This window comes from Pituophis catenifer, unplaced genomic scaffold (genome assembly GCF_029215685.1).
Source record: "Pituophis catenifer annectens isolate HBS135680 unplaced genomic scaffold, rPitCat1.0.hap2 SCAF_7, whole genome shotgun sequence".
Taxonomy (NCBI): domain Eukaryota; kingdom Metazoa; phylum Chordata; class Lepidosauria; order Squamata; family Colubridae; genus Pituophis; species Pituophis catenifer.
The window spans coordinates 69502954-69527738 of NW_027256887.1; the positions used below are offsets into that span (position 1 = coordinate 69502954).

General features: G+C 41.6%; 2 protein-coding genes across 4 annotated transcripts in view; one reads left to right on the forward strand and one right to left on the reverse strand.

Moving 5' to 3' along the window:
* The window catches only part of LOC139319971 (protein mono-ADP-ribosyltransferase PARP12-like), a 40324-nt gene extending 22776 nt beyond the window's left edge, over positions 1 to 17548 (forward strand). The window contains exons 10-14 of one of the 3 annotated variants that reach the window (XR_011600658.1): positions 828 to 958; positions 4709 to 4860; positions 5490 to 5753; positions 9084 to 9251; positions 17487 to 17548. Coding sequence is in view for 2 of the 3 variants with exons in the window: in XM_070948076.1 (XP_070804177.1) it covers positions 828 to 958; positions 4709 to 4860; positions 5490 to 5749 (543 nt within the window). In the remaining variant the exon portion in view is untranslated. Of the gene's footprint in view, positions 1 to 827; positions 959 to 4708; positions 4861 to 5489; positions 6682 to 9083; positions 9256 to 17486 lie in introns of those variants that run through there. The other 2 variants (XM_070948076.1, XM_070948075.1) reach the window with 2 other exon arrangements.
* Positions 9142 to 24785, reverse strand: part of TBXAS1 (thromboxane A synthase 1) — a 265207-nt gene continuing 249563 nt past the window's right edge. The window contains exons 10-13 of the mRNA XM_070948077.1: positions 17329 to 17417; positions 11689 to 11826; positions 10835 to 10997; positions 9142 to 9216 (exon numbers count right to left, since the gene is read on the reverse strand). Coding sequence (XP_070804178.1) covers positions 9142 to 9216; positions 10835 to 10997; positions 11689 to 11826; positions 17329 to 17417 — 465 coding nt within the window. The remainder of the gene's footprint in view (positions 9217 to 10834; positions 10998 to 11688; positions 11827 to 17328; positions 17418 to 24785) is intronic.

Below are 24785 nucleotides of genomic sequence, written 5' to 3' on the forward strand. Positions count from 1 at the left end.
TTTCTATACCGCCCACTCTCCGAGGACTCTGGGCTGCTTACACCAAAGACAGTATACTAAAATAGCATATTGCCCCCAACTATCTGGGTCCTCATTTTACCCACCTCGGAAGGATGGAAGGCTGAGTCAACCTTGAGCCGGTGAGATTTGATCTGCTCATCTGCTGAACTAGCAGTCAGCTGAAGTAGCTGCCATACTGCACTCTAACCACTGCGCCACCTCGGCTCACCTACTTATCTTTACTACCTGCTCGCAATGGGGCCGTGCGTGCATGCACATTTCTGTACATGCGCAGAAGCTTCTCCGCATGCTCAGATCATTATTTATGATGTCCAGGCAGGTAGGCGGAGCCTCCCGCTAATTTTACTACTGGTTCTATAGAACATGGCAGAACCAGGAGCAACCCACCACTGGCATGTGCATGTGACTCCTGCCGGCCAGCTGGTTTTCGGGTCTCTGCCATGCACGGTGGGGGCAGGGCGCATGTGGGGGGGGTCGCACATGCATGTGCGGGGTGTGTGTCATGCATGCATTACATTATGGGTGCGCACACACGCGCTTTCAGCACACGAGAAAAAGGTTAGCCATCACTGTCCTGGCTTGATCATCCTTGGCAAGTATACTCAAAGAGTATGAAGATGATTCAACACTTAGATCTAAGTCTTCCTCCTCTCATCTTCCCTAATCAGTGAACGCCCAACGATTCTGTGACTTGGTTTTGCTTGATTATCAGAGCAGATAACTTTCATTTTGAATTTTACGGCGTATATTAAATTTCCCTCCCATTTTTGTAACCCATGTTTATACCCTTTTTCCCCCCTTTGCAGCTGATCAATCTCCTTCCATCCTCCAGCGAGTACGTAAAAGTCCAGACTAACTTTCAGCGCACGCTGCCCAGGGTCACAATATCGGCCATCAAAAGAATCCAGAATGCGTCTCTTTGGGAAGTTTTTCAGTGGTACGTGCAAACCGGCTCCACTGTTGTCATTGGCTTCTCTGAAATTGATTTTTTTCAAAAGCTTCGTGTTTCTGTTGCATAGTAGAATGCTGGATTAAAGGAGAATTTCTGAATTTTTCAGTGTTGTTTAAATTCAAAGTACTGAGGGTTGATCATGGTTGTATTGTCACACCAAGGAGCAGAGAATTTAACTCTTTCCTACTCTTTGGGGACTACTCTCTGATGGTCACATAGCTAATTATATGGTTGAGAGCTTCTGTCTTCATGTATAGTGGTTATCTCCAGTTCCTGGAATGTGTAAACAGAGTTCTTTTTTGTGGCAAAATGTTCATTTTGTTTGTCATATCTTATCCCCGGTAGTGTGAAAGCTTTCCTTTATCATAGTGCAAATGTTGCTTATTGGACCAAGTAGAAAATCCATTTGCTAGCTGTAACATGAAAATTATCATGCTTGAGGAAGACTTGGGGGTGTTAACTTAGAACAATGTTTCACAGTCTTGGCAATGTTCAGATGCCTAGACTTTTAACTCCCAGAAAATTGTGGGAGTTAAAGAACTAAAGAAGCTTCTTGGATGACAAGCGAAGTATCTTCAAAGAAAAAACCCAAGAAAGTCCATTTGCTTTTTGAAAAGCACCTTTGGGATGTGGATGATAGACGTGATGGAGTTAAAGTTCACACATCTGGAGTTGAAAAACACTGACTTAGATTAAGGAGCACAATTCATGGGACTACTACGTGTTGCAAGTAGAGAGAAAAAGAGCTCTGTAGTCAGAGAAGGAGTCTGCGGGATACATATTGAAGACTCGAAGGGGAAGAAGTTTTTCTTTTGAAGATATTTTTCTGAACAATGAAAATATTTCTAAAACCTCTCTTTGTAAATGATGTTGTCAGGGTTCCAAGTAACACCCCCAATGAAAGAAGACTCTGAGGCGTGAATTTCCTCCAAGTTCCATTTTATTGAAGATATCATATTGGCACATCTGGGAAAACCCGAATCTGAAAGCTTCCAGATTTTCCCCAACCAAAAGAAAGTTCAAGTCCCTGTCCAGAATCCACATGTCCATCACATGATCCAATCGGGCCCCATCCAAAACTGAAGATACCTCCCAGTCCCCTCATGGCAGCTGCAGGGCACTGTGGCCTTGACTCTCTGAGAAAAGAATGTTATTTTGACTCTATACAATCCCCCGCTCTCATTTTCCCACAGTAGAAAATGTGGCAGGCCTGAAGGCCCAACTGTAAAAGATGGCTTCCAGGTCTGACAGATGTATAAAGGAGGTATGATATGAAGAAAGCAAGCCTGGGTTTGGAAACACCCCAAATAAGAAACCAAGCTAACATATAAAAATATTTGATTCAACTTCAGTTTTCAGAATTTTATGGAAACAATAATCACTGAGAAAATAAAAAACTGTACATTCTGAGTTTTGATGTCTCCCTTGCACCCTTTTCTGTTTGATACATTGGAAAACAAATGCCAGAATACATGGCTTTCTTTATTTTACCAAAGCATGATGAACTACGATTCCCTCCCCACAACAACATTTCATGGAAATAGCATATTTGTGGATCTTTCTAGTCCCAATAAAAAGCTGCTCTGTTCTTGCTGTCACACCATCTGTCTATAGCCGTGATGGCGAACCTATTTCACGCATGCCCAAAGTGGCACACGGAACCATGTCGCCTGGTATGCATGGCGTCGCCCATTCCTCTTTCAGGTTTCTGGCGTGCATGAGCGCGCGACAATCAGCTGGCCTTTTTGCATGTGGCAGTGCTAGAAACTAGATGAGCTAGTCTTCCATTTTCTTGTGTGAACATGCGCGCCAGCCAGCTGATCGTCGCATATGCATGCATGCCAAAAACCCGGAAGAGCAGTTGGCTGAAACTGGAAGTTCAGTAGCTAGAACCAGAAGTTCATTTTTGGGCAGCTCCTCTTCTGGGTTGCGGCCCAGGCGCACGTGCTCCCTTTTCGGCACTCAGTGCTGAAAAGGTTCGCCATCCCTGGTCTATAGGCAGGAAAAAGGTATATGCAGAGTGGCCCTGAAGTTCTTGTTGATTTGTTAGGCAGATTGTCTTGATCTCTCTCTATACCTGTTTATAGACAGATATAACATTTATATATGTTTATATGTTAGCTTGGTTTCTGATTTGTTTCCAAATCCAGGAGTCCAAAGAGAATGAAACATTTTTCATAGTGGAAGGGAAAATCGAAAGGGGAAGACTAATGCCAAGGAGAAGTCATTTCAAAAAGATGAGCAAGACATTGAAACAGCAGTTTTTCCACTGCAGATTTTTTTTATCCCCTCTTAACTCTGTAATTTTGGGGCAACTAATCAAGGGGGCAAGAATTAAATCATGAAAAATTATGAAGATATATGAAAGTATATGTACTGTATTTGCCGAATCTTTTTCTTCCCTGTTGGGTTGTAGTAAAATACATTTGATTTACTAGTTTGACATCTCTAATTTGTCTTTTGATCATGATTAGACAATATATTTAAAAAAGTGAAAAAGCTTCCAGAATTAGCAGAACTTTTAGCACCTAAAAACTAGTAGATACTAGGTTGGATCCACATTCTCCCAATCTCTTGAGTATTAGCTTTGATTAGCCTCAGCAAGCATGGCTCATCTCTTTGGGTGGGGTTCAAATACATTTGGCTAGCAAAATGTTGGAGAAAGCTAAGTCTAACTAATGGAAGATGATCAGAATAAGCAAAATAGAAAACTCTTACTCTTTTCATTAATTTAGCTGCTGACATCTGAATTCTAAAGACCACGTGTCCTGAGACATTCCAAGCTACAGAGGCCACCACAGAGGACAAGAACCCAGCTTCTCTTATGGAGTCTACCATCCATTAGTGTTCATCCCTAGAACAGGACATCATTAATGTTTTGACCTAGGCTTCCCAAAAGCACAAAGCCAACTCCTTGTCCCGATAAAACCCCTTTTCTTTAATTTAAAGGGAATTCCTTTCCAGCAAAGTCCCGGCCAACAGTCTTTCAAGAGATTTCACATCTATAGACTTTTATCAGGCTTGGAGAGCTGCCAGGCCGATATCTTCCAAACGCCACTCTGTAGCAGACAATACTTGGCAAGAAGTCAGGAACAGATCTTTCACTCTAATGAATTGAACTAATTGTCTCCTGCAAACTCCCCTCCCCTTTCACTCCTCTTTATTCCCTATGGGAGGGGCCGTTCACCATCCACCTGTGCCTTTACTCCTGAGTCGACCCTTGTTCCTTAGCTGTCCCCCTCTCCTGGCAGCTCTGCACATGCACACACTGGGAACAGGCTCCAGCTGTTCTTCTACCCCACTGATGTCTGACTCCGAAGGCAGCTGACAACTGTCAGACGGCCCTGACCCCATCTCTGCCTCCAATGCAGAGCACTCATCAGAGCCTTCCCCAGACTCCAGGACTGTTCCTGGACTCCATGTTCCTCCCCAACCTCCTCACTGTCTGAGTCTGCCGCTAGCCACTGGTAGGTCACAACAATTAACTGCAGTATTTCTCAACCTCTGCAACTTTAAGATGTGTGAACTTCAGTTCCCAGAATTCCCTAGCCAACTGTGCTGACTGGGGAATTCTGAGAGTTGAAGTTCAGGTATTTTAAAAAGGTACTGAGGTTGAGAAATACTGATTAAGAGAGTTCAATATCTGGGTAGGATTCTTAGCATCAGGTATCCCCCTTTTTCTTATTTTATTTTCCCATGATTGTATTTGTGCCATATTCTTTTTCATGTTTATAGGCAGAAAGAACAAATGAAGAAGGCAAATGGGGGAAAGGATGTAGATGAAAGGCTTCTGTTTCATGGAACAAGTAAAAACCATGTTGATGCCATCTGCCAGCAGAATTTTGATTGGAGGATCTGTGGTGTTCATGGTACAGCTTATGGCAAAGGTAACTTCTATGGTGTTTTGTGCATAATAATTTAATTGAAGTTGATACACTTCCTATATTTCTGTACCATTTATTTGGACTCGGGCGTTAGCAAAAATGAATGGGGAACTCTGACCATCCAGATATTGTTGAATTGGGTTCTAGTATCTGTCTTCAATGACTATATTGGCTAGAAATAATGGATGTTGACATTAACATATCTGAAGGGCATCTGGTTAAAAAAAGATGTAGTATTTAGCAGAAAAAACTCCTCTGCCCTAGATATAGTATGCGCAAAAATTCAAAGGTATGGAAGGTTCAGTTCCTCCTTTGGATTATGCTGATCCAGCTGTTCTGGGGCTAGCCTGGTCCTGCTTGAAGACCATAAATGATTTCCAAATTTTAATATTAATTTATTTGCTGCATTTATATCATGGTATCCAGAAGGTTAGGCTGGCCACATCATCTTTTTCTCCAGTTTTATCCTCCCCAAGGTGGATGGAGCTGAGATGTAGTGACTGGTCCAAACCAGTATGGATTTGAATGTTGGTCTTCCCAATCCTTGTTTGGCATTAAAACCACTAAATACACTACAATTTTGTTGAATTTGTAGTGTGGTCTCTTTTTCCTTATGTCTTTCTTCTTTATAGGAAGTTACTTTGCAAGGGATGCTGCATATTCTGATAACTACAGCGGAGTAAGTTCTTCTATCAAGACCATGTTTCTCGCCAAAGTATTGGTGGGAGATTTTACAACTGGCAACTCTTCCTATCTCCGCCCCCCTGCCAAAAATAACCAGAGCAGTCTTTTCTATAACAGCTGTGTGAACAGTCTCCTGAATCCATCCATTTTTGTCATTTTTGAGAAGCACCAGATTTATCCAGAATACCTCATTGAATACAAAAATTAAATTTGTGAGTAGACCGTGTATTGCTGTTTAACACACTACTAAATGAGCTACTTTCTGGATGGCCATTGAAGATCTTAGCCTGTCACGTTAGCAATATCAGCATTTTGTTGAGTGAATTTTAAACAAGTTTTTAATAGATTAAAAAGATGTCCTTTCTCTTCCCCTTCCCTCTGCAATTGGGCATCATAAATATAAAAAGCAGACTTAATTTTTACTGTCGAAGCTCAATAGATCTATGAATGTTAAGTGCTTTTTTAAAGAAGAGACATTACTGCTTTCTCAAGGAGTAATTTTTGCTTCGATTATACTTGTTCTGATATAGCTATATGTCATGTAAAATCCAAGATGGTGCTTTTGTATTCAATGGGGCAATTTAATCAGTGGAATCATCAATGACTCATTGACTAGATTTTCTTAGAAGAGCAACACACATAATGCTTAGCCTTAAAAAATATCCCCCACCTCACCCCTTTGCATTAATTGCGACATTATAGGTCTGCAGTGGTTTGAAAAGCTGCTTTGGGACAGGCGTGTATATATATATATATACACCCCGTAGGTACATAAGGCAGTGTATTATGAATATGTGCCTTATTCTCAGAGATGTGGTGTGCTCACTCATACTTGTTCAGAAACAATTTTACAATCTTAGATCTGAAGCATTAATATCTCTAAATACCAGATAATATTACGAGCCCGCATGAAGCACTGATTTTAGTAATTTCTAATGTTCTATTTGAAACAGTTCTATTGTTTTTTGCAGATTTTAATATTTAGTATTAATACAATCTCTTTCAATGCTGTTCCATCTTTCCAAGGGCATAAGGGTGGAGAAAACCTTCAGATCAATTACCTTTGTCTGCATCTTGACACTCCATATGAACCACATAAATCTGTCATTTAGATTCTAAAAATAAATACTTTTTTACGTCTTTTTGTAGTATCTTTTTTTAAACTTGTATATGACTGCAGAATACTCACTCAACATGGAATTCCAGAATTATAGCCCTAAACAGCTGTAAAACATCAGGTTGAGGAATGCTATTGTAGCGTTTTTTTCTGCTTTACTTTGCTAACTCTTGTGCTTCCTCTTTGAAACAGTGATATGTATATCACTGTATATCATTGTATATAATGATACAAAAAAAATTATCCTTGCATCTCCTGTCACTAGGGTCTAACTTTTTTAAATTTTTAGATTTTGGATATAAAACATGTGTTGGGAATGTGGCTTAAGAACCTGCCGTCTGCTTAAATAAACTTTAGCAAAAGAAGCCTTGTTTGGTTGTATTAGATAATATCATTTTGTTGCATCTCAATGGATATATAGTTGCCTGTGGTGACTTAATCATGTGCTATTGAAACTTCAAGATACAGCCCTTTCGTGACAATATGATGAATGTAGTTGAATGGGTCCTATACCGAGTTTCGCAGGTCTGTAATGAAACTCTTGGAAGCAAACCATATCTAGCTACAGCTGTAAAACTCTTTATGGTTTTTGTGCTTCAGATAGATATCTGATTTTACCTTGAGGAACCATTCTTCCCAAAATAGCTGCTTTCCCTGAGTGTAACTTATGGGTTGATGCTATAAAGTTTACATGTATTTAAGTTCGCTTTATTGTTTGCTGAAAATCTCAAGATAGATGCCTTATAACAAATAATATAAAGAAATTACTATCTGTGATTTAAAAGCCACCAAGGGTTTTTTAAAAAAGTTTTAATGGTTATGTATGTTGGAAGTTTCAACACTGTACCAAATCAGGGCGGGCTCATTTTGAAAGTGAAGTCTGAGAATCTTAATAGCTGTAGTAGACTGCAAACCCAGGAAATTTTGCAGATAAATAAGAGTGTTATGAGGTAACAACACTAGTAAGTACACTGATTTACACTACAGAATGCAGGTAGCTGGCCTGTAGGGCTATTTGTTTCTAAGGATGGAATTTTTTTAATCAGTATACAGATTATAACTGTAATAAAGCAAGTTTACAAGTGGTTTTAGAATCCTTTTATTTTCTACATGTGAAATAAATACAGGCAGTTCTCAATTTATAACCATTTGTTTAGTGACTGTTCATAGAGTTATAACAGCATTGAAAAAAAGTGACTTACGATCAGTGCTCACACTTACAAACCATCACAACATCCCCCACAGTCATGTAATCAAAATTCAGACAATTGGCAACCAATATTTACAATATCCTGGGGTCATGTGATTGGCTTCTGCCATTCACCAAGCTGGCTTTCAACAAGCAAAGTCAATGGGGAGTGGGGGGACCTAATTTGCCCAATTGCTGTAAGGATTCACTTAACAATTACATTGACTCACTGACCTGTGGCAAAAAAGGTCATAAAATGGACCAAGATTCACTTAATAACTGCCTTGCTTAGCAGTGGAAATTCTGGCCCCAAATGTGGTTGTAAGTTGAGGACTATCTATATATTCATAGGAATTAAACTATACATACAAGGTCTAACATTTAACAATCAACAAGAATAGTTTAAAAAAGTTTCCATACAAAACACATTCTTTAAGATGATAAAAGCAGTTTTCTTTTTTTAAAACGAGGGTCCCTAACCCCCAGTCCATTGGTCCACAGCAGTGGTGAAATCTGAATTTTTTTACTACCGGTTCTGTGGGCGTGGTGTGGCTTGGTGGGCGTGGCAGGGGAAGGATACTGCAAAATCCCCATTTCCTCCCCACTCCTGGGGGGAGGATATTGGAAAATCTCCATTTTCAGCTGATATAAAATATGAATTCCTTGGAACAATTTTTTTAGAACATGTTATATAAATAACTGCAGTGCATTTTATTTCTAGTTCTCACTGTTATTATGAATTGCCATTAACCAAGCCAGAAGGTGAAAAAGGTTATAAGCTATCAGGTGGATAGAGAACTGGATTGGAGAGGACTGTTTGGAAGAAAGGCAAAACACTTAAATTCCAGATTGTCAGTTAACACCTTGGGCTGCAGAATTGCCCAGGTAAATCTTAGACAGGAGAGGAACAACAAGAGAAAATAGAGGCTAAGCTGATGACTGACCAATTATAACAGCCTGAATTTTAAAAAAATTAAAAAATATATTTTTTTAACAACAGCTAAAAGAGTTTATTTTATGAGCATCCTGCTTTCATTATTAGCAAATATCCCCTCCACACAGCATATCTCCACAAAACATATGCTTTCAAAGCTTAGATGCATATCAGGCACTAAAGGTTAAGTTTGCAAGCGTAGAAGTTTAACAGTCTTTGGAATTTAGCATTATAAGTTGACTAAGGCTAGAAGGCAGACTGAGATTTGGTGCCTTTAACAGGTTTTTCCATGTTACAAATAGGTTCTCAGTATGAGGAAAGCCAAAGCTTCCGAAAAAGGAATGGGAGGATGCGACTATCTTAACGAGGAACAATCTTGATGAAGACACCATCCCGTGGTCCTAGTGTGCTGTGAGATTTGACCTGCAAAGGGATCTGGGAAGAGGGTGAAGAAACAAAATGCAAAGCAAGTTAAGAAGCTTTTTTAATATAGGAAAGGGAATGCTCTATACCCATGAACCTATGGCACACTATATACCATGAACCTATAGCACATGTGGAGGTGGCACGCAGCATCCTCTCTGATGGCACGCAAGCCATTGCCCCAGTTCAACTCCACCACACATGCATGTGTACCTCCCGCTGGCCAGCTGGTCTTCGGTTCTCTGCTGCGCATACGCAGGGGGGGGCATGCACACATGAAGGGGGGCAAGGCGCATATGGGGGTGCATGGGGGTGGGGCGCATGTGGGGGGGCACACAGATGTATGGGTGGCAGGGAGCGTGCAAGAGGGCAGAACGGGGGGGGCATGCAGGGGCCGTACACGCATTTGGGGGGGTTCGGGCATGTGCACATTTGCTCACGCACGCGCACAGCATTTTCGAATTTGAAAATGCTGAAAAAAGGGCAGATGCCCAAAAGATTGCTCTTTTGATCCTTCCATATAATGGATTTTTTTTTTTAAAGGAGCAATTCTGTACTATCTACTCCACAAATTGTGTAATTTGCACCTTAGAATTAACAGTCTGAATCCAGGTATCAGCTTCATTTCAACAAAATGATTTAGGCAGCAGAAAATAAATAAGAGGCTCATTGGTTGGGTTCACACAACGGAGGTTTTGGGCCCTCCCACAAAAAGGCTGCCATACAAAGTTCCCATACTCCAGGAGGCAAAGAAAATGCTGAATTGCAACTACCCACTGTTTTATTTTCTAACAATGGCCTGTAACATCTAGAGCAGGAATGGGCAACTGTGGCACCTTTACGACCTGTGAACTTCAACTCCCAAATTCCTGAACCAACTATGTTGAAGTTTACAGATGTAAAGAATTCATAGTTACTCACTCCTGGTCTATAGACTCTTATTGGAAGCATAAGAGGTACTTGAAGCAGCATCCAACATATGGGGCCACCAAGGCTTCCTGCTTGATATATATACCTGAAGCTCATATTTTGCTTTGTGTTCATTGTGTTCATATATATTCCCCATTCCTCCACTGGAGGGAGAACGTCATGGCTGCCTTTCCAGAGGAAGCTGTGAAGGAACTGACATCACAAACAATTGCCACTCTAGGATGCTGCGCTCGCTCTCCTTAACAGCCCAGGCGTTCCACAGATATGCTGGAACAAACACACACACACCAAAGGTGTCTTACCCCCACAGTATTTGTTCCCAGATAGTAAGTCATCTGCACACCAAATTTGGTTGAAATTGCTCGAGGCATTCCAGAGTTATGCTAGAACATACATACATGCAACCTTTTTTATATAGATAGAAAAGATATATGTATGTATGTATGTATGTATGTATGTATGTATGTATGTATAAAATGAACACAAAGCAAAAGATGAGCTTCAAATATATATATCAAGCAGGAAGCCTTGGTGGCCCCATATGTTGCATGCTGTGTTGGGGATTCAGGGGAATTAGTTATAGGTCTATGCATTCATACCGAAGAGAAATGAAAAGCAATTCTTCCCCCACCCTCTAGTTTGCCTTTTTTCTTTTTTTGCATGTTACCATCTTCTCCAAGAAGTAAAAACAGGCACAAACCTGGGTCTCAGGGCAGGTTTTGAACATGAACCTTTGCAAAATTCTTAACAGTGCAATTTTTATTGTCATCAAGGCCAACTTCATGCCAATGCAGCCACGAGGACCTGCCCCAAAGGGCAGATAAGCAAAGGGATGTTGCTGCTGCATAGCCTCAGCCGTGAATCTGCGGGGAAAATTAAAATATAAATCTGTGGGCAAGAAAATATTGCATTTTCCATTTTAAAACGTTGGGTAGGCATCAAATGGCTTGCTCGATGATTAAGACATAGTCCTATTTATATATAGGTAGTTCATGACTTACAATCATTCATTTAGTGACCATTTGAAATTATAATGGTACTTGTAAGTGACTTGGAATTGGTCACATTGCGCTTATGACCATCGCACCATCCCCATGGTCACATGATCAAAATTTGTGAACTTGGCAACTGGCATGTACTTATGATGGTTGCAGCGTTCCAGGGTCATGTGATCGCCATTTGGGTATCTTTCCAGAGGCTTCCAACAAGCAAAGTCAATGTGGGGGGGGGGAGCCAGATTCATTTAATGACCACGCAATTCATTTAATTGCAGTAGTCCGCTTAAGAGCCATAGCAACAACAACAAAAAAAAAGGTCATAAAACTGGGTGTGATTTACTTAACAACTGCCTAGCTTAGCATCAGAAATTCTGCTCCCAATTGCGGTGGGACCGGTTGAGGAGTAGCTATATCGTGTTCTGTGGGAGGGTACGCATTTTGCAATATGTGTAATTGTGCCTCCCAGTTCTTTATTGTTGTTGTTGTTATCTGCCCAATAAATGATATTACGATTTGGCAGTTTTAACATTGTGATTTGAACAATAAGCCCATGTACCTCTCAGGAATAAACTTTTCAGGTTCTGGCCAGAACTTTGGCTTATAATGGAGGTGTCCAACAGCAATTTCTATGATAGTGCCAGCCGGGATTTGCTGCTGCAGCACCGAACAGTCTTTGGCTGCTTCCCGGGTAAACCTACAGGAACAAAGATTGCACATTGCAGAAATAAGAAAGGAAAAACATAGCAATTGAAGCACTTGAAGAGGCCTTCAGTTGTAAGCCTAGGCCAGTGATGGCTAACCTTTTCCAGACCGAGTGCCCAAAGTGTGCCCGAACCCCCAAAATGCAATGCATGTGGTCCACATGCATGCGACCCACCCTCTATGCATGCGCATGCAGCCCATGCGTATGCAGCCTATCCCCTACGCATGCGTGCATGGCCCCCACATGCATCCTGCACATGCGTGCATCGCCCTTCACCCCCCCCCCCCATGCGTGGCAGAGACCCGAAGACCAGCTGGCTGGGCAGGAGCTGCATGCACATACACAGCAGAGCTGAACTGGGGTGACGGCTTGCGTGCCATCAGAGAGGGCGCTGCATGCCACTTCTGGCACATGTGCCGTAGGTTTGGCATCACGGGCCTAGGCTGTTGTATAAGTAGGAAAAGTATTATTAGAATCATTGCAAAGAAAATTGAGTGAAGACAGCAGGATGGGAGCTGATGAAATTGAATATTTTGCTACTCCTTAAAATCTGGTCCTAGGCTTCTACTTTATTTTTAGGAAAAACTGAAATACCATTTTTTCACTTGGATTGAGACATTCCCACATAGCAATTTCCATCTCCAAATGGAGAAGCTATGTATGTATGTATGTATTTTATCTGGTTATATGCCATCCAATTGTGAAGGTTCTAGGCAGTTGTTAAAAGAAAGAGAAAGAAGGAAGGAAGGAAGGAAGGAAGGAAGGAAGGAAGGAAGGAAGGAAGGGAAATTTAATTTAATTTAATTTAATTTATCACATTTCTATGCCGCCCAACTCCCAAGGGACTCTTGGCGGCTTACAGCAGAAATAATGCGAACAATGAACATAGAAAAATTATTAAAAACATTATAAAAACATTTTAAAAACATTAAAAGCCCATGCACACCATTCATGGCCGGATCTCGCAAGATTGCAACAGCGAGATCAACGGCCCCAGGCCTGCCGGAAAAGCCAGGTCTTTACCGCTTTCCGGAAGGCCAATAGGGTGAGGGTAGTCCGGATCTCAGGAGGTAACTGGTTCCAGAGAGCTGGGGCAGCCACAGAGAAGGCCCTCCCCCACGGGCCCAGAAAGAAAGGAAGAAAGAAAAGGAAGGAGAAGGTAGGTAGAAAAAGAAGGTAGGTAGGTAGGAAGGAAGGAAGGAAGGAAGGAAGGAAAGAAAGAAAGAAAGAAAGAAAGAAAGAAAGAAAGAAAGAAAGAAAGAAAGAAAGAAAGAAAGAAAAAAGAAAAAGAAAGAAAGAAAAGAAAAAGAAAAAGAAAGACTCAATAAACATTCCTTAAAATTTCCTGGATTTTTCCCAGTAACTGATGGTTATCAATATTTTCCCTCCAGAATGCAGGGAAAGTTAAGCCACATAAGGACATCATTTGCCTCATACTCAGCCTTGTTAGAGTACACTGTGATAGGGGAAAAATATTAAAAAAAAAGATCCAGTGTTGTGCACAAATTTCCTTCATTTGACCACCACATTGTTAAATTTTCAAACGACATTTATTTTGCTTTGTCTGAATTCAGCAGACAAAAGTGGAGTGACATTTTAGGTTCAGCTTTATAAATCCTGTGAGTTATCTGGGAGAAGGAAATCTGAAATATTTCCTTCTCTTATATTCTGAGTCCATATTTGCTCCTTCCATCCAAAGTCATATTTGGTTATGATGGTTCCAAGACCATTATTCTTTACTGCCAATTTAAAATGTTTCTAATATTTATTTCTTTTATTGCTACTTTTAATTACCCACCATAATTTTCTCACAGATTTATTTCTTTATATTTTTCAAGCGGTTTTTGCATTTTGAAAGTTTATCTCTGCATTGTTTTAAAGTAAAAAAAAAAGTTAATTTTGAAACTTCTGATGGAAAAATATATGGTTGAAAACAAAACCAGATGTCGCCTGCTTTAACAGCACTGAATTCAGCTTGATTTCTAATGTTAGAAAGACTATTGAGAATATGCTAACAGATGAATTTATATCGGCATAAAGTACAAATACCTACTCAACATGTTATTGTCTTGTGGGATAAAAAAATATTATGCAAAGCAAAAGAGTAGAAAGCAAGGAAAAGTACAAGATAAGCCCATAGTAATCTAATTCATTGTAATTTATGATAATACGTTTACCATAGGTCTCCATACTTTTCATGCAAACCATACATGATTCCATCAAATCCATATATACATTCATACATTTCCTTTCATTCTGTAAAGATCTCATATTCTCTTTCTGAAAAAAGCCTGATTCAGTCTTAATTTACTCTCCGTATAACCAAATCACATCCATCCTTCATCCTGGATCTCATTTGTGGATTCAATCTGCATTAATTCAAACTCTATTAATTCTTCACCCCATCTCTTCTTCCCTCTTAAATATCCCACCGCCACAGCATTCAATTTATTGTTTAGTAATTCCTCCCTCCATATTCAGCTCTAACAACATGGGCAGAAGCGTATTCTTAAGCATGCAGTTGTTGGTTTCTTTTGACAATCATTCCTGACAAGAGACCACACACAATCTGCTACCTTTCTGCTAACATTTGCACACTTTAAAATTGTCTACCATTTTTCCATCTATCAAAGTGGAATAATATATTTTCAGTTTTAACTTTTTGGTTGAAGAATATTTGTCAGCCAATGCTGAAGAAAAAGTCAACTGTATAACCTTGAACAGTAATCTTCTTGTAGCAGTTGAACAACTACAGATAGTCGGCGCTTACCATCGGTAATTGAGATTGGCAACTCTGACACCAAGCATCGCAATTATAAAACATGATGTCATGTGACCATGCCGAGTTAGGACAGCAGTTCCAGTTACCATCGCTAAGCAAATCCTGCATGGTCGGTTGCTACAATGTCACGATTACCATTTGCAATCTCCTGCTGGCTTCCCCACTGACTTTGCTTGGAAGCCACCAGTGAAAATTACAAATGGCAATTGTGACCGCAGGAAGCTGCAACATTATAACTCAGGGGTACCTTCAACTCCCAGTCCACAAACTGTTGGGACCCAGACCATGCAAGTGGTGAGTGAGCCTGCAAAGCTTCATTTGCACATACACGGGATCTAGGTTGTGTACGTAAAAACCTCCCCGCTCCCATTGCCACAGGCCCATGAAGCCGGAAAGATTGGGAACCACTGTCATAATTGCAAACCAGTCACTAAGTGCCCAACTTGCAATCTTGTGATTGCAGGGATGTTGTAACAGCCATAACTACGAGGACCCACCATAAGCATCCCCTGTTAGGTCCTGTTATAACCATGAATCATTCTGAACAAGTAGATGTTAAATAAAGATTTATTACAAGATTTAAACTCTCTACAAGAATCTGAACCACTAATGGTCAAGGGAAATTAACAGGAGTTAAGAATAGAAAGGAATTCAAGATTGGCTGGACTTAGATCTCTTATGGGCACACAGGGATTCATGACTGATGGTGTGTTTGACTCCTCCCTCAGGCTCAGCCTAGTCATCCTACAATAATAACCTTGTAATGGAATTTCATTGGAGTTTATGGAATTTCATTGTTAGAATTCTTTGCAATGTGAATTTTGAAATGTTCAATTTACTAGATGTATGGTACATTGGTTTTGGGAATCTCTGTTCAAATACCCTCTCAATTTCTATTTGCTTGCTCAGCATCTCTTAGATCTATGCTCATCATGAAATGAGCCAGTTTCCCTGAACGTTTTTCATCCAGCTGTTAATTAAATTTCTGCTGTGAGCTTCCTTCTTGTAATGGGAAGTGAATTTTCTTTTTACTCCTGTTTGTGACTTGAATTCAGCTAACCAGCAACTGACATTTTTCCCCCAATGCTTGACATTTTTCAAACAGAGAGACTTGAAAAAAAATAAAATTAAAAACATATTTTTCCTAATTCACAAATTTAAGTATAAAAGAATTTTGATTCATTAAACTTTCCAATGATTTTTTTTGTTTTAAGTTCGTAACATTTACTGTACTTTTCAGAGTATAAGACAGACTCCCCACCCACCCAAAGAGGGTGAAAATTTGGATGCGTCTTATACACCAAATGCAGCCCCGCCCACCCGACGGCCCCCACCCGACGGCCATTTTCGGCCTCTGCGCGTTGCGTTTCAGAACTGTTTCAGGCTGCAGGGATTGCCAGAGGCCTTCGATCCCTGCTGCCTGGAACCACCCGAAAACCTGACGCACACAGAGGCCAAAAACGGGGCATGCGGAGACCGGAAACACAATGCGCAGATGCTGAAAACACAATGCACAGAGGCGGCAATCGGTGGCGATGTGCTCTGGTGATCCCCGCAGCCTTGAACAGGTCTGAAATGGAGCGTTTGGAGGCTGTAAACACAAGCCACAGAGGCCAAAAACGCAAGGCACAGATGCGATGATGGTCTGTGGCAATCCCTGCAGCCTGGTACAGCTGATTGCGGGTATTCCGGGTGCCGATCCACCCACCAATTAGCTGCTCGTGCTGAATCAGGCTGCAATAATGTGCCTAAGCTGACCTGGCTGTTCGCTATTTGCTGCAAAGATGCTAGCTAGATGAATACCAATGGATGTTGGGAGGCAGCATTTTTTTTCTTCTTATTTTCCTCCCCAAAAACTAAGGTGCATTTTATACTCCGGAGCATCTTATACTCTGAAAAATATGGTATACTTCTGAAGTTATTAAAGCTTAAAACTGCACTAAGAATTTAGGAACATCGAGTACTGTACCAGGTCTCTTTCAAGACTGAGAGAAAGCCTGACCCCTTAGAACAGTGATGGCTAACCTTTTTGCCATCGCGAGCCAAAAGCAGGGGGAGCACGGGGGGGGGGGGGGGTCGTGTGCGCATGTGCCCACACCCATAATTCAATGGCCCTCCGCGCCCCATCCCTCCCACACATGCGTGCTCAACCCTTCCATGCTCATCACGCTTTTGGCACGCAATGGCCAAAAGGTTACCAGTGGGCCCAGTAGGCCTGTTTTTCACCCTCCCCAGGCTCCAGAGGCTTTCTTGGAACCTGGGGAGGGAAAAAACAGCCTTTTCCCTCCCCCCGGAGGCTGGAAATGGCCCATTTCCGGACTTCCAGTGGGCCCGCAAGGCCTGTTTTTTGCCCTCCCCAGGCTCCAGAGGCTTTCTTGGAGCCGGGGGAGGGCGAAAACAGCCTTCCCCACCCCCCTAGAGGCCCTCTGGAGGCCGGAAACGGCCCATTTCGCGACTTCCGGTGAACCCGGAAGACCTGAAAATCAGGTGGCCGGCATGTGCATGTGCGCTAGAGCTGAGCTAGGACAACACTCATGTGCCCACAGATATAGCTCCGCGTGCCACCTGTGACACACATGCCATAGGTTCGCCATCACGGCCTTATAGGTTAAGAGAAGACTCACATTCATTCCTTGGAGTGGTGTGAATCACCTACATAAGAAAAGGGAAAAAAATGCTTCAGCAGCCGCAGTGTCTCCTATCTTACTAACCTGAATGCTGGAGGATACATGCGCAGAGTCTCTGCAATCACCATATCAAGATATGGAAGTTCCTGTATATTTTCATAATCTGGAATGTCCTGTGGGAATGGGAAGAAAAAAAATGGTTATTATTTTAACAAAATATTTATATTATATCTCTCTTTTAGCATCACAGTGGCCACCAGAAATGCAACATGAAAGCATGAAGTCCCAACAAAATAGTAGCCCCTAACCCTAACTGAACAAAAAATGCAAATAGCAAAAACAAATAAAGATGAACAAGCAAATGGTATTCCTTGATGAAAGATTGCACCTAGGTATTAAAATATTTTTACCCAGGAACTGTAAGTGACGATGACTTTGAAGATGACTTGAAAATGTGGCAGCTCATATGCTGGCAGAAGAGATTTGCTTCAGCAGTGGTATGTTTTTATGATGGATCTGTTGTGACCTAGGCTTCCTGAGTCATTAAAACACACAAGTAGTCCCAAAAAACTTCTTTATTGCAGCAGCTGTGAATTACATTCATTCATAGCTGAGTCCCAATTAGTTACAAAAAGTCCTTCGGGATAATTACCAACCTTTATCTCCCTTGACACTCTGCCAAAGACCTACTTGGCAAAGCCACACGGATTCCAGAATCAACAGAGATGCCGACTGGAAACAGAATTAACAACCTTGCTTTCCTGCAAAGTGCCCACTTTGCTCCTCTTTTAAGCCTTATGGGAGGGCCAATCATCTCCAGGCCTTACTCCCGAGTCGTCCCTTTGGTTTTAACTGTTCTTGCCTTTTGGCAGCTCTGCGCATGTGCACACTAGGAACAGGCTCCTCCTGTTCCTCTGCCTCTCTGCTGTCCGACTCTGGAGGCTCCAGAATCTGTGCATCACTCCCAGATGCCCTGGCCCCATCTCTGCCTCCGATGCAGAGCCCTCATCCGGGCCTTCCCCAGACTCCAGGACTGGCCCATGTTCCTTCCCAGCCTCCTCACTGTCTGACTCCACTGCCAGCTCTGCAGGCTGCTGGTGGACCACAACAGGATCCTTCACTGATTATCAGAATGTTTCCAAGTGCAGTTCAAGAATGCTGGTTTGTACTGATTGTATTGTCTAAAGCTAGTGTACAGGTGTACAGAATCCTCAATTCTCCCTAAAAAAATCTGTAGGTTTTGTGTGGCTAGCCAGGAATGGTAGCTTACAAGCAGGCCTATGATAGTCGCAGCTCACCTTCTACTCCCACCCTTCAACCTGACAAAGGCCTGAGACACCTATGTGGCTGCGCTGTTTTACTCAGGGAGCATTATAATATAGGCTAGGGAAGGGAAGGGAAGGGAAATATTATACTAATATATATTTGGATTGTTGCGAGGACAAAATGGAATGATTGCCATGACCACAACTCAGCTTCCTGGAGAAAAGCTGGACTGCAAAATGTGATAAAAACCCTATTTACAACTTTGGTTGGAAACCAATTCACACTGATCTAAGGAACCACAGTGGATTGGATCTTTTATCATAGCTAAAGAAACCCTAAATATGGTTTTTCAAGAAACCATTGGTTGCACTCTAACACAACTGGATGACATTGCCAGGTCTCACTGTTTCAGAGAGTAAGGAAGCTACTTAGGGATGATTCACACCCTGGCCAATGTCTGTTTTCGCTTCTACCATTGGGCAGAAGACATTAAAGTATAGCCAGCCAGACAAACAGGTTTAAAAACAGCTCCTACTCATGGGCTGTCAGACTCTTAAACACAATCACAATCACTCCACGCACATGCGGAGACGTATGATTAGTTTCCCCCCCCCCAATTACTTGCATAAGGATTATTCTACTTGTGGATTATTCTCTATATTATTTATGTTGTTTTGTATTTTCTGTTATGGATTGCACCAGGGAGGCTAAACCAATTTCATTGTATATATTATGTACAATGACAAAGGATAAACTATACTATACTACATAAGCAGGGCCGGATTTAGATGAAAAGAGGCCCTAGGCTATTCCACTTATGAGGCCCTTTCACCAGTGGTGGGATTCAATTTTTTTAACAACAGGTTCTGTGGGCGTGGCTTAGTTGGGGGTGTGGCTTGGCAATCATGTGACTGGATGGGTGTGGCTAGCTGGTCACGTGACTGTGTAAGCGTGGGTAGCTCATCATGTGACCGGGTGGGCGTGGCTATGTGCATAGGGACTACTCAGAGGGCTGAAAAAAGTCATTTCTGACTGGGCCTCGCACTTTTGACTGGTCCTCACACTTATGACCATCCTCACATTTATGCCCGTGCAGCTTTCTTAACAACCATGTCACTCATTTCACAACTGCTTCTCTTCACCATGGTGACAAGATAGGGCAAAAATGTAAAATGTGAGGACAGTCTTAAGTTCGAGGACTGGTCAAAAGTGCGGGGACCAGTCAAAAATAACTTTTTCAGCCCTCTGAGTTGTCCATATGCACAAAAGGACTACCCAGAGGGCTGAAAAAAGTGATTTCTGACAGGTCCTCACACTTTTGACCGGTCTTCGCACTTATGACTGGTCATCATTTATGCCCATTGTAGCATTCTTAACAACCGTGTCACTCATTTCACAACTGCTTCTCTTCACCATGGTGACAAGATAGGGCAAAAACGTAAAATGTGAGGACAGTCGTAAGTTCGAGGACTGGTCAAAAGTGCGAGGACCAGTCAGAAATAACTTTTTCAGCCCTCTGAGTAGTCCATATGCATAAAAGGATACAGCAATAGAGAGGGATGAAGGAAGGGAAGGGAAATTAGAGTAGGAGGGAGGGTAAGAGAGGGAGGAAGAGAGGAGGAGAAGGAGAAAGGAAGAGGAAGTAGGGAGGAGAGGAAGAGGGGGAGAAAGAGAAAGTAAGAAGGAAAGAAAAGAAAAGAGAGAGGTGGTAGGTTTGAGGAGAAAGATTGCTGTACAATAAAAAAGATGAAAGGGAAGAAAGCCAACCCCAAACAAATATAAAGATATTAAGATAAAGAATGAATTGTTAAACTTTAAAGAATAAAAGAGAACAAATATGAATAAATAATAATTAGAAACACACATACAAACATACAATGTATTTTCTTTGAACAGAGTATTTGGCCGGTTCACAAATTTAAACAGTGTTTAGTCATTTCAATTAAATTTACAATTTCTATATTTCCTTTTTGCCATATTGATTCCTCATCTATTTTTGTAAAAAACCAACATTACCCTTCATCCTCATCTCTAATCTTAATCAAATTCAATTTTTCCCTTCTATTCTATATTATACCCCTTCCCATTGTCATCTATTTTTATATCCATCCTCACATTGGTTAATTATGTAATATTAGTTGTTTAATATAAATTCAACATTTTAATATAAATCAATTAGTTATATAACTACCTTTTTTGTATATTAATCAATATGAACATGAATATTCCAATTATTTCCATGCAATCCAATTTCTTACAAATCAATTAATTATATTTACCAATAATAATAAACCAAATAATTTCCCCCATATATTCCTCCAAACCACAACTTAACCATTTCTGCTTTCAGAAATATACAATTAATAGTATCTCAATTATTACAATTCCCTAGTTTTAAAATCCTGAACTCTCCTCTTTTTCCCTAAATTTCCCATTGTTTGCACCTACCTTTTTTGGTGAGGAAAAAGAAAAGAATTCTGCCTGCCTAATTTTCCAGCCTTGCAGCAACAGCTAAGCAGTTTCAGTTTCGTTTCTCAAGCATAGCTAGGGGAAAAAAAATCAGCACTCTTTGCAAGGAAACAGAAGAGCCCTGAGCAAAACAGCCGAGACAAATCAGCTGAGAGCCGGGAGGCCAATTAGCCTATGCTGAAGCTCCGTGGGCCAATAAAATTACAAAAAAAACACCGAACCCTTTGTTAAATTGCTGGCTCCCCCGCCCCTCGCCCACCACTATTTATTGGCAATAAATAGTGGTGCGGAGGGGCGGGGCAAGCCAGCAATTTAATAAAGGGTTTGGCTGCACCACTGGCTCTAGGGCGGCCCTTTGAAGCCCCACGGCAAGAATTTGAAGTTTTTTTTTCCTCTAGCCATCGGAGGCAGCAATAGATGGGGAGTGGGCGGGGTAAGCGAACGGCAGGCGATCCAACAGAGCAGAGAGGGAGGGTGAGTGAAGGCGTGGAAGCTGCTTTCTCCATCCTGCTCTCTTGCGTCCGGAGCCGGTGGGGAACCACGTGGCAGTCCATGTGGATCCCAGGCAGCGGAACTCAGGCTAGGGAAGGGGTGGGCAATTGTGGCTCTTTTACAACCTGTGGCCTTCAACTCCCAGAATTCCTGAGACAGCCAAGCTGTCTCAGGAATTCTGGAAGTTGAAGTCCACAGGTTGTAAAAGAGCCACAATTGCCTACCCCTGGCTACGGTAGGCTGGCGCCGCGCGGGTGGGAGGTGGGGCGGGTAAGCTAGCAATTTAACAAAGTGTTCGGCCGAACCCCCTAGAACCCCCAGAATCCCACCACTGTGTAGGCCCCTCTTGATCTTGAGGCCCTAGGCTGAAGCCTAGTTAGCCTATAGGAAAATCCGGCCCTGTACATAAGCCTTGGTGGCGCAGTGGATTAAGTGCTGTTAAAGTAGTACTTAGCTGCCAGCTGCCTGCAATTACTGCAAGTTCAAATCTCACCAGGCTCAAGGTTGACTCAGCCTTCCATCCTTCTGAGGTAGATAAAATGAGGACCCGGATTGTGGGGGCAATAAGGTGACTTTGTATAAAAAAGAACACCGCTTGGGGGGGGCGAAAGCCCTACTAAGCAGGTATATACAAAAAAAGTATGAAGGCTATTGCTTAATGCATTGTAAGCCGTCCTGAGTCTCCAGAGAAGGGCAGCATATAAATTGAACTAATAAATAAATAAATAAATAAATAAATAAATAAATAAATAAATAAATAAATAAATAAATAAATAAATAACGTGGTGGCTCAGTGGCTAAGATGCTGAGCTTGTCGATTGAAAGGTCGGCAGTTCAGCGGTTCGAATCCTTAGTGCCGCCTAATGGGGGAGCTCCTGTTCCTTGTCCCAGCCTCTGCCAATTTAGCAGTTCGAAAGCACGTAAAAAATGCAAGTAGAAAAATAGGGACCACCTTTGGTGGGAAGGTAACAGCGTTCCGTGCGCCTTTCGTGTTTAGTCATGCCGGCCACATGACCACGGAGACGTCTTCGGACAGCGCTGGCTCTTCGGCTTTGAAACCGAGATGAGCACTGCCCCCTAGAGTCGGGAATGACTAGCACATATGTCCGAGGGGAACTTTTACCTTTACCTTTATACTATACTACTGTTATAGAGACAAGAGTTTGATACAAGGGCTCTCAATACAGCGTAGGTATCTTGATGACAGGAAATGGGGCTTTTCCCTTTCTTCTCCCTGCCATCTCCTAATTCATACCTGTCAGTTTTCTGGGAGTAGCAGAAAAAACAGGGCATTCACAAACATCATTTTTTCTGGGAGAACCATCTTGGTCTGGTTATTCCTCAAGGCAGAAATTGGAAGAAAAATAAAAATAAAACCAAAACTTTTGATCACTGTCACATTGAGTAGCATCTTTGGATAGGGAATAAATATTAATTTACATTTTCTCCTCAGGTTTTAAATTGTAAAAAAAAAAAAAAAAAAAAAGCAGCTAAACATCTTCCAGCCCTGCTTTTTAAAAAAACACGTTTTTCTTTTGGGAGGGGGGGTTCTTACTAAACTATTATCTGCCCACTGTTCCCATTGAGAATAGTCAAAAGGAATAAAGAAGGCATGAAGTAATACTCTTGATGAGCCAGGTGAGGGCAGCAAAACTATACGTACCAATTATGTGACTAAAGCAGAACACTTTACAATACCTGAATGTTCACTTCAAATAAAACACGACAAGATATTTTATGTTAACATTCCGTATTAATTTTGAGAAACCTTCCTTGAGGTTTAGAATATATTAGCATTAGAATTTAATTCCCACAATCCTTACCCCTGTTATGGTGACTTGCCATCTAATTCAGAGATTATGGGAATTACCAGTCTGTGTGTCTTAACCAACATGTAAAGGACTTGAATCAGGTTGGCATCAAAAATACATTTTATTTCTTTAAAATACGATCAAAATCAATGTAGGGTTTCTATTTATCCTGGCCTTACTGTTTTTCCTGAGATACATCACTATTGAGTCCAGGATCAGCAAGCATGCATGCCAGCTACAGATCAAAGTTTACTAAAAGACTGTGCAGAAAGAGGCACAGATGTTTGACCTTCCTCAGTTTCTAGGGGCAGGATAAGCTTCCAGCTAAACCAGATCCATCTCGATTTCCTACCCGGCCAAGAGAGGTCAGGGAAACTTGATAATGTTAGGCAAGTTCAGAGCCACTTCGCTGAACGCAGTTGCTATTTGCCTTACCGATAAATGCAAGGACAGACTCTGGGTGGGCTTTAACAGAATCTCTTCCAGAGCTGTTTGCTGAAGCAGGTTCTGTGCTTTTAGAAATTGTGAGGAGGAGACAATGGGAGATCCCTGGGATCCATTCAAAATTGGAAGCAGGTTCTGACAGGTTCTGGAGAACTGGTAGCGGAAATTTTGAGTAGTTCGGAGAACCGGCAAATACCACCTCTAGCTGGCCCCAGATTGGGTAGAAATGGAGATTTTGCAATATCCTTCCCCCTGGAGTGGGGTGAGAATGGAGATTTTGCAGTATCCTTCCCCCTGGAGTGGGGTGGGAATGGAGATTTTGCAGTATCCTTCCCCCTGGAGTGGAGTGGGAATGGAGATTTTGCTGTATCCTTCCCCTGCCACGCCCACCAAGCCACATCCACCAAGCCACACCATGCCACGCCCACAGAACCAGTAGTAAAAAAATTGAACTGGTCCTTGGTGCTCAGATATCATCCCACAGTTCAACCTTGAGCTACAGTAAAATTGGAAATGTAATGCTCAGCCTGGACTTTATTACATATACCCAGTCTGGGTGAAAAGGGAAGGCTTGAACATCCGTTTGAAAAGGAGGGTTTTTTTGACAAAAGTACCTTTGAATAATCAGAAAAAGCAACCAAAACTGTCTTTCTGAAATTATACAACTCAAGGGGATTATTGCATGTTTGATTTCACTCCTTTTTCATAAATTTCCCACTTACAAGAAGGTGGGAAGAAAAATTCTAAGTTTGCTTTTTTTTTTTTTTGGTCTATAATGTGCCTCTTTTTCTTTATAGAAAAAGGAAATCTTTTTTGGGGGGGGGGGTTGTTTGGTCTTCTTTAATGCAAGGAGGCATTCATGCTTGAAACTCTTCCACCTATATTCTGAAGCATTAGTCCCAGAATGGCTACATGTGTGCATGTGTAAAAATTGTGTCCAAGCTTGATAAAAAAAATATATAAAGACGCCTCAGCCCTAAATTTTTCAAGAGGTGAGGTTTCCAGTGACAAAGCTTAGGTAAACAAAAATTATCACTAACCACTACTACATTTCATGGC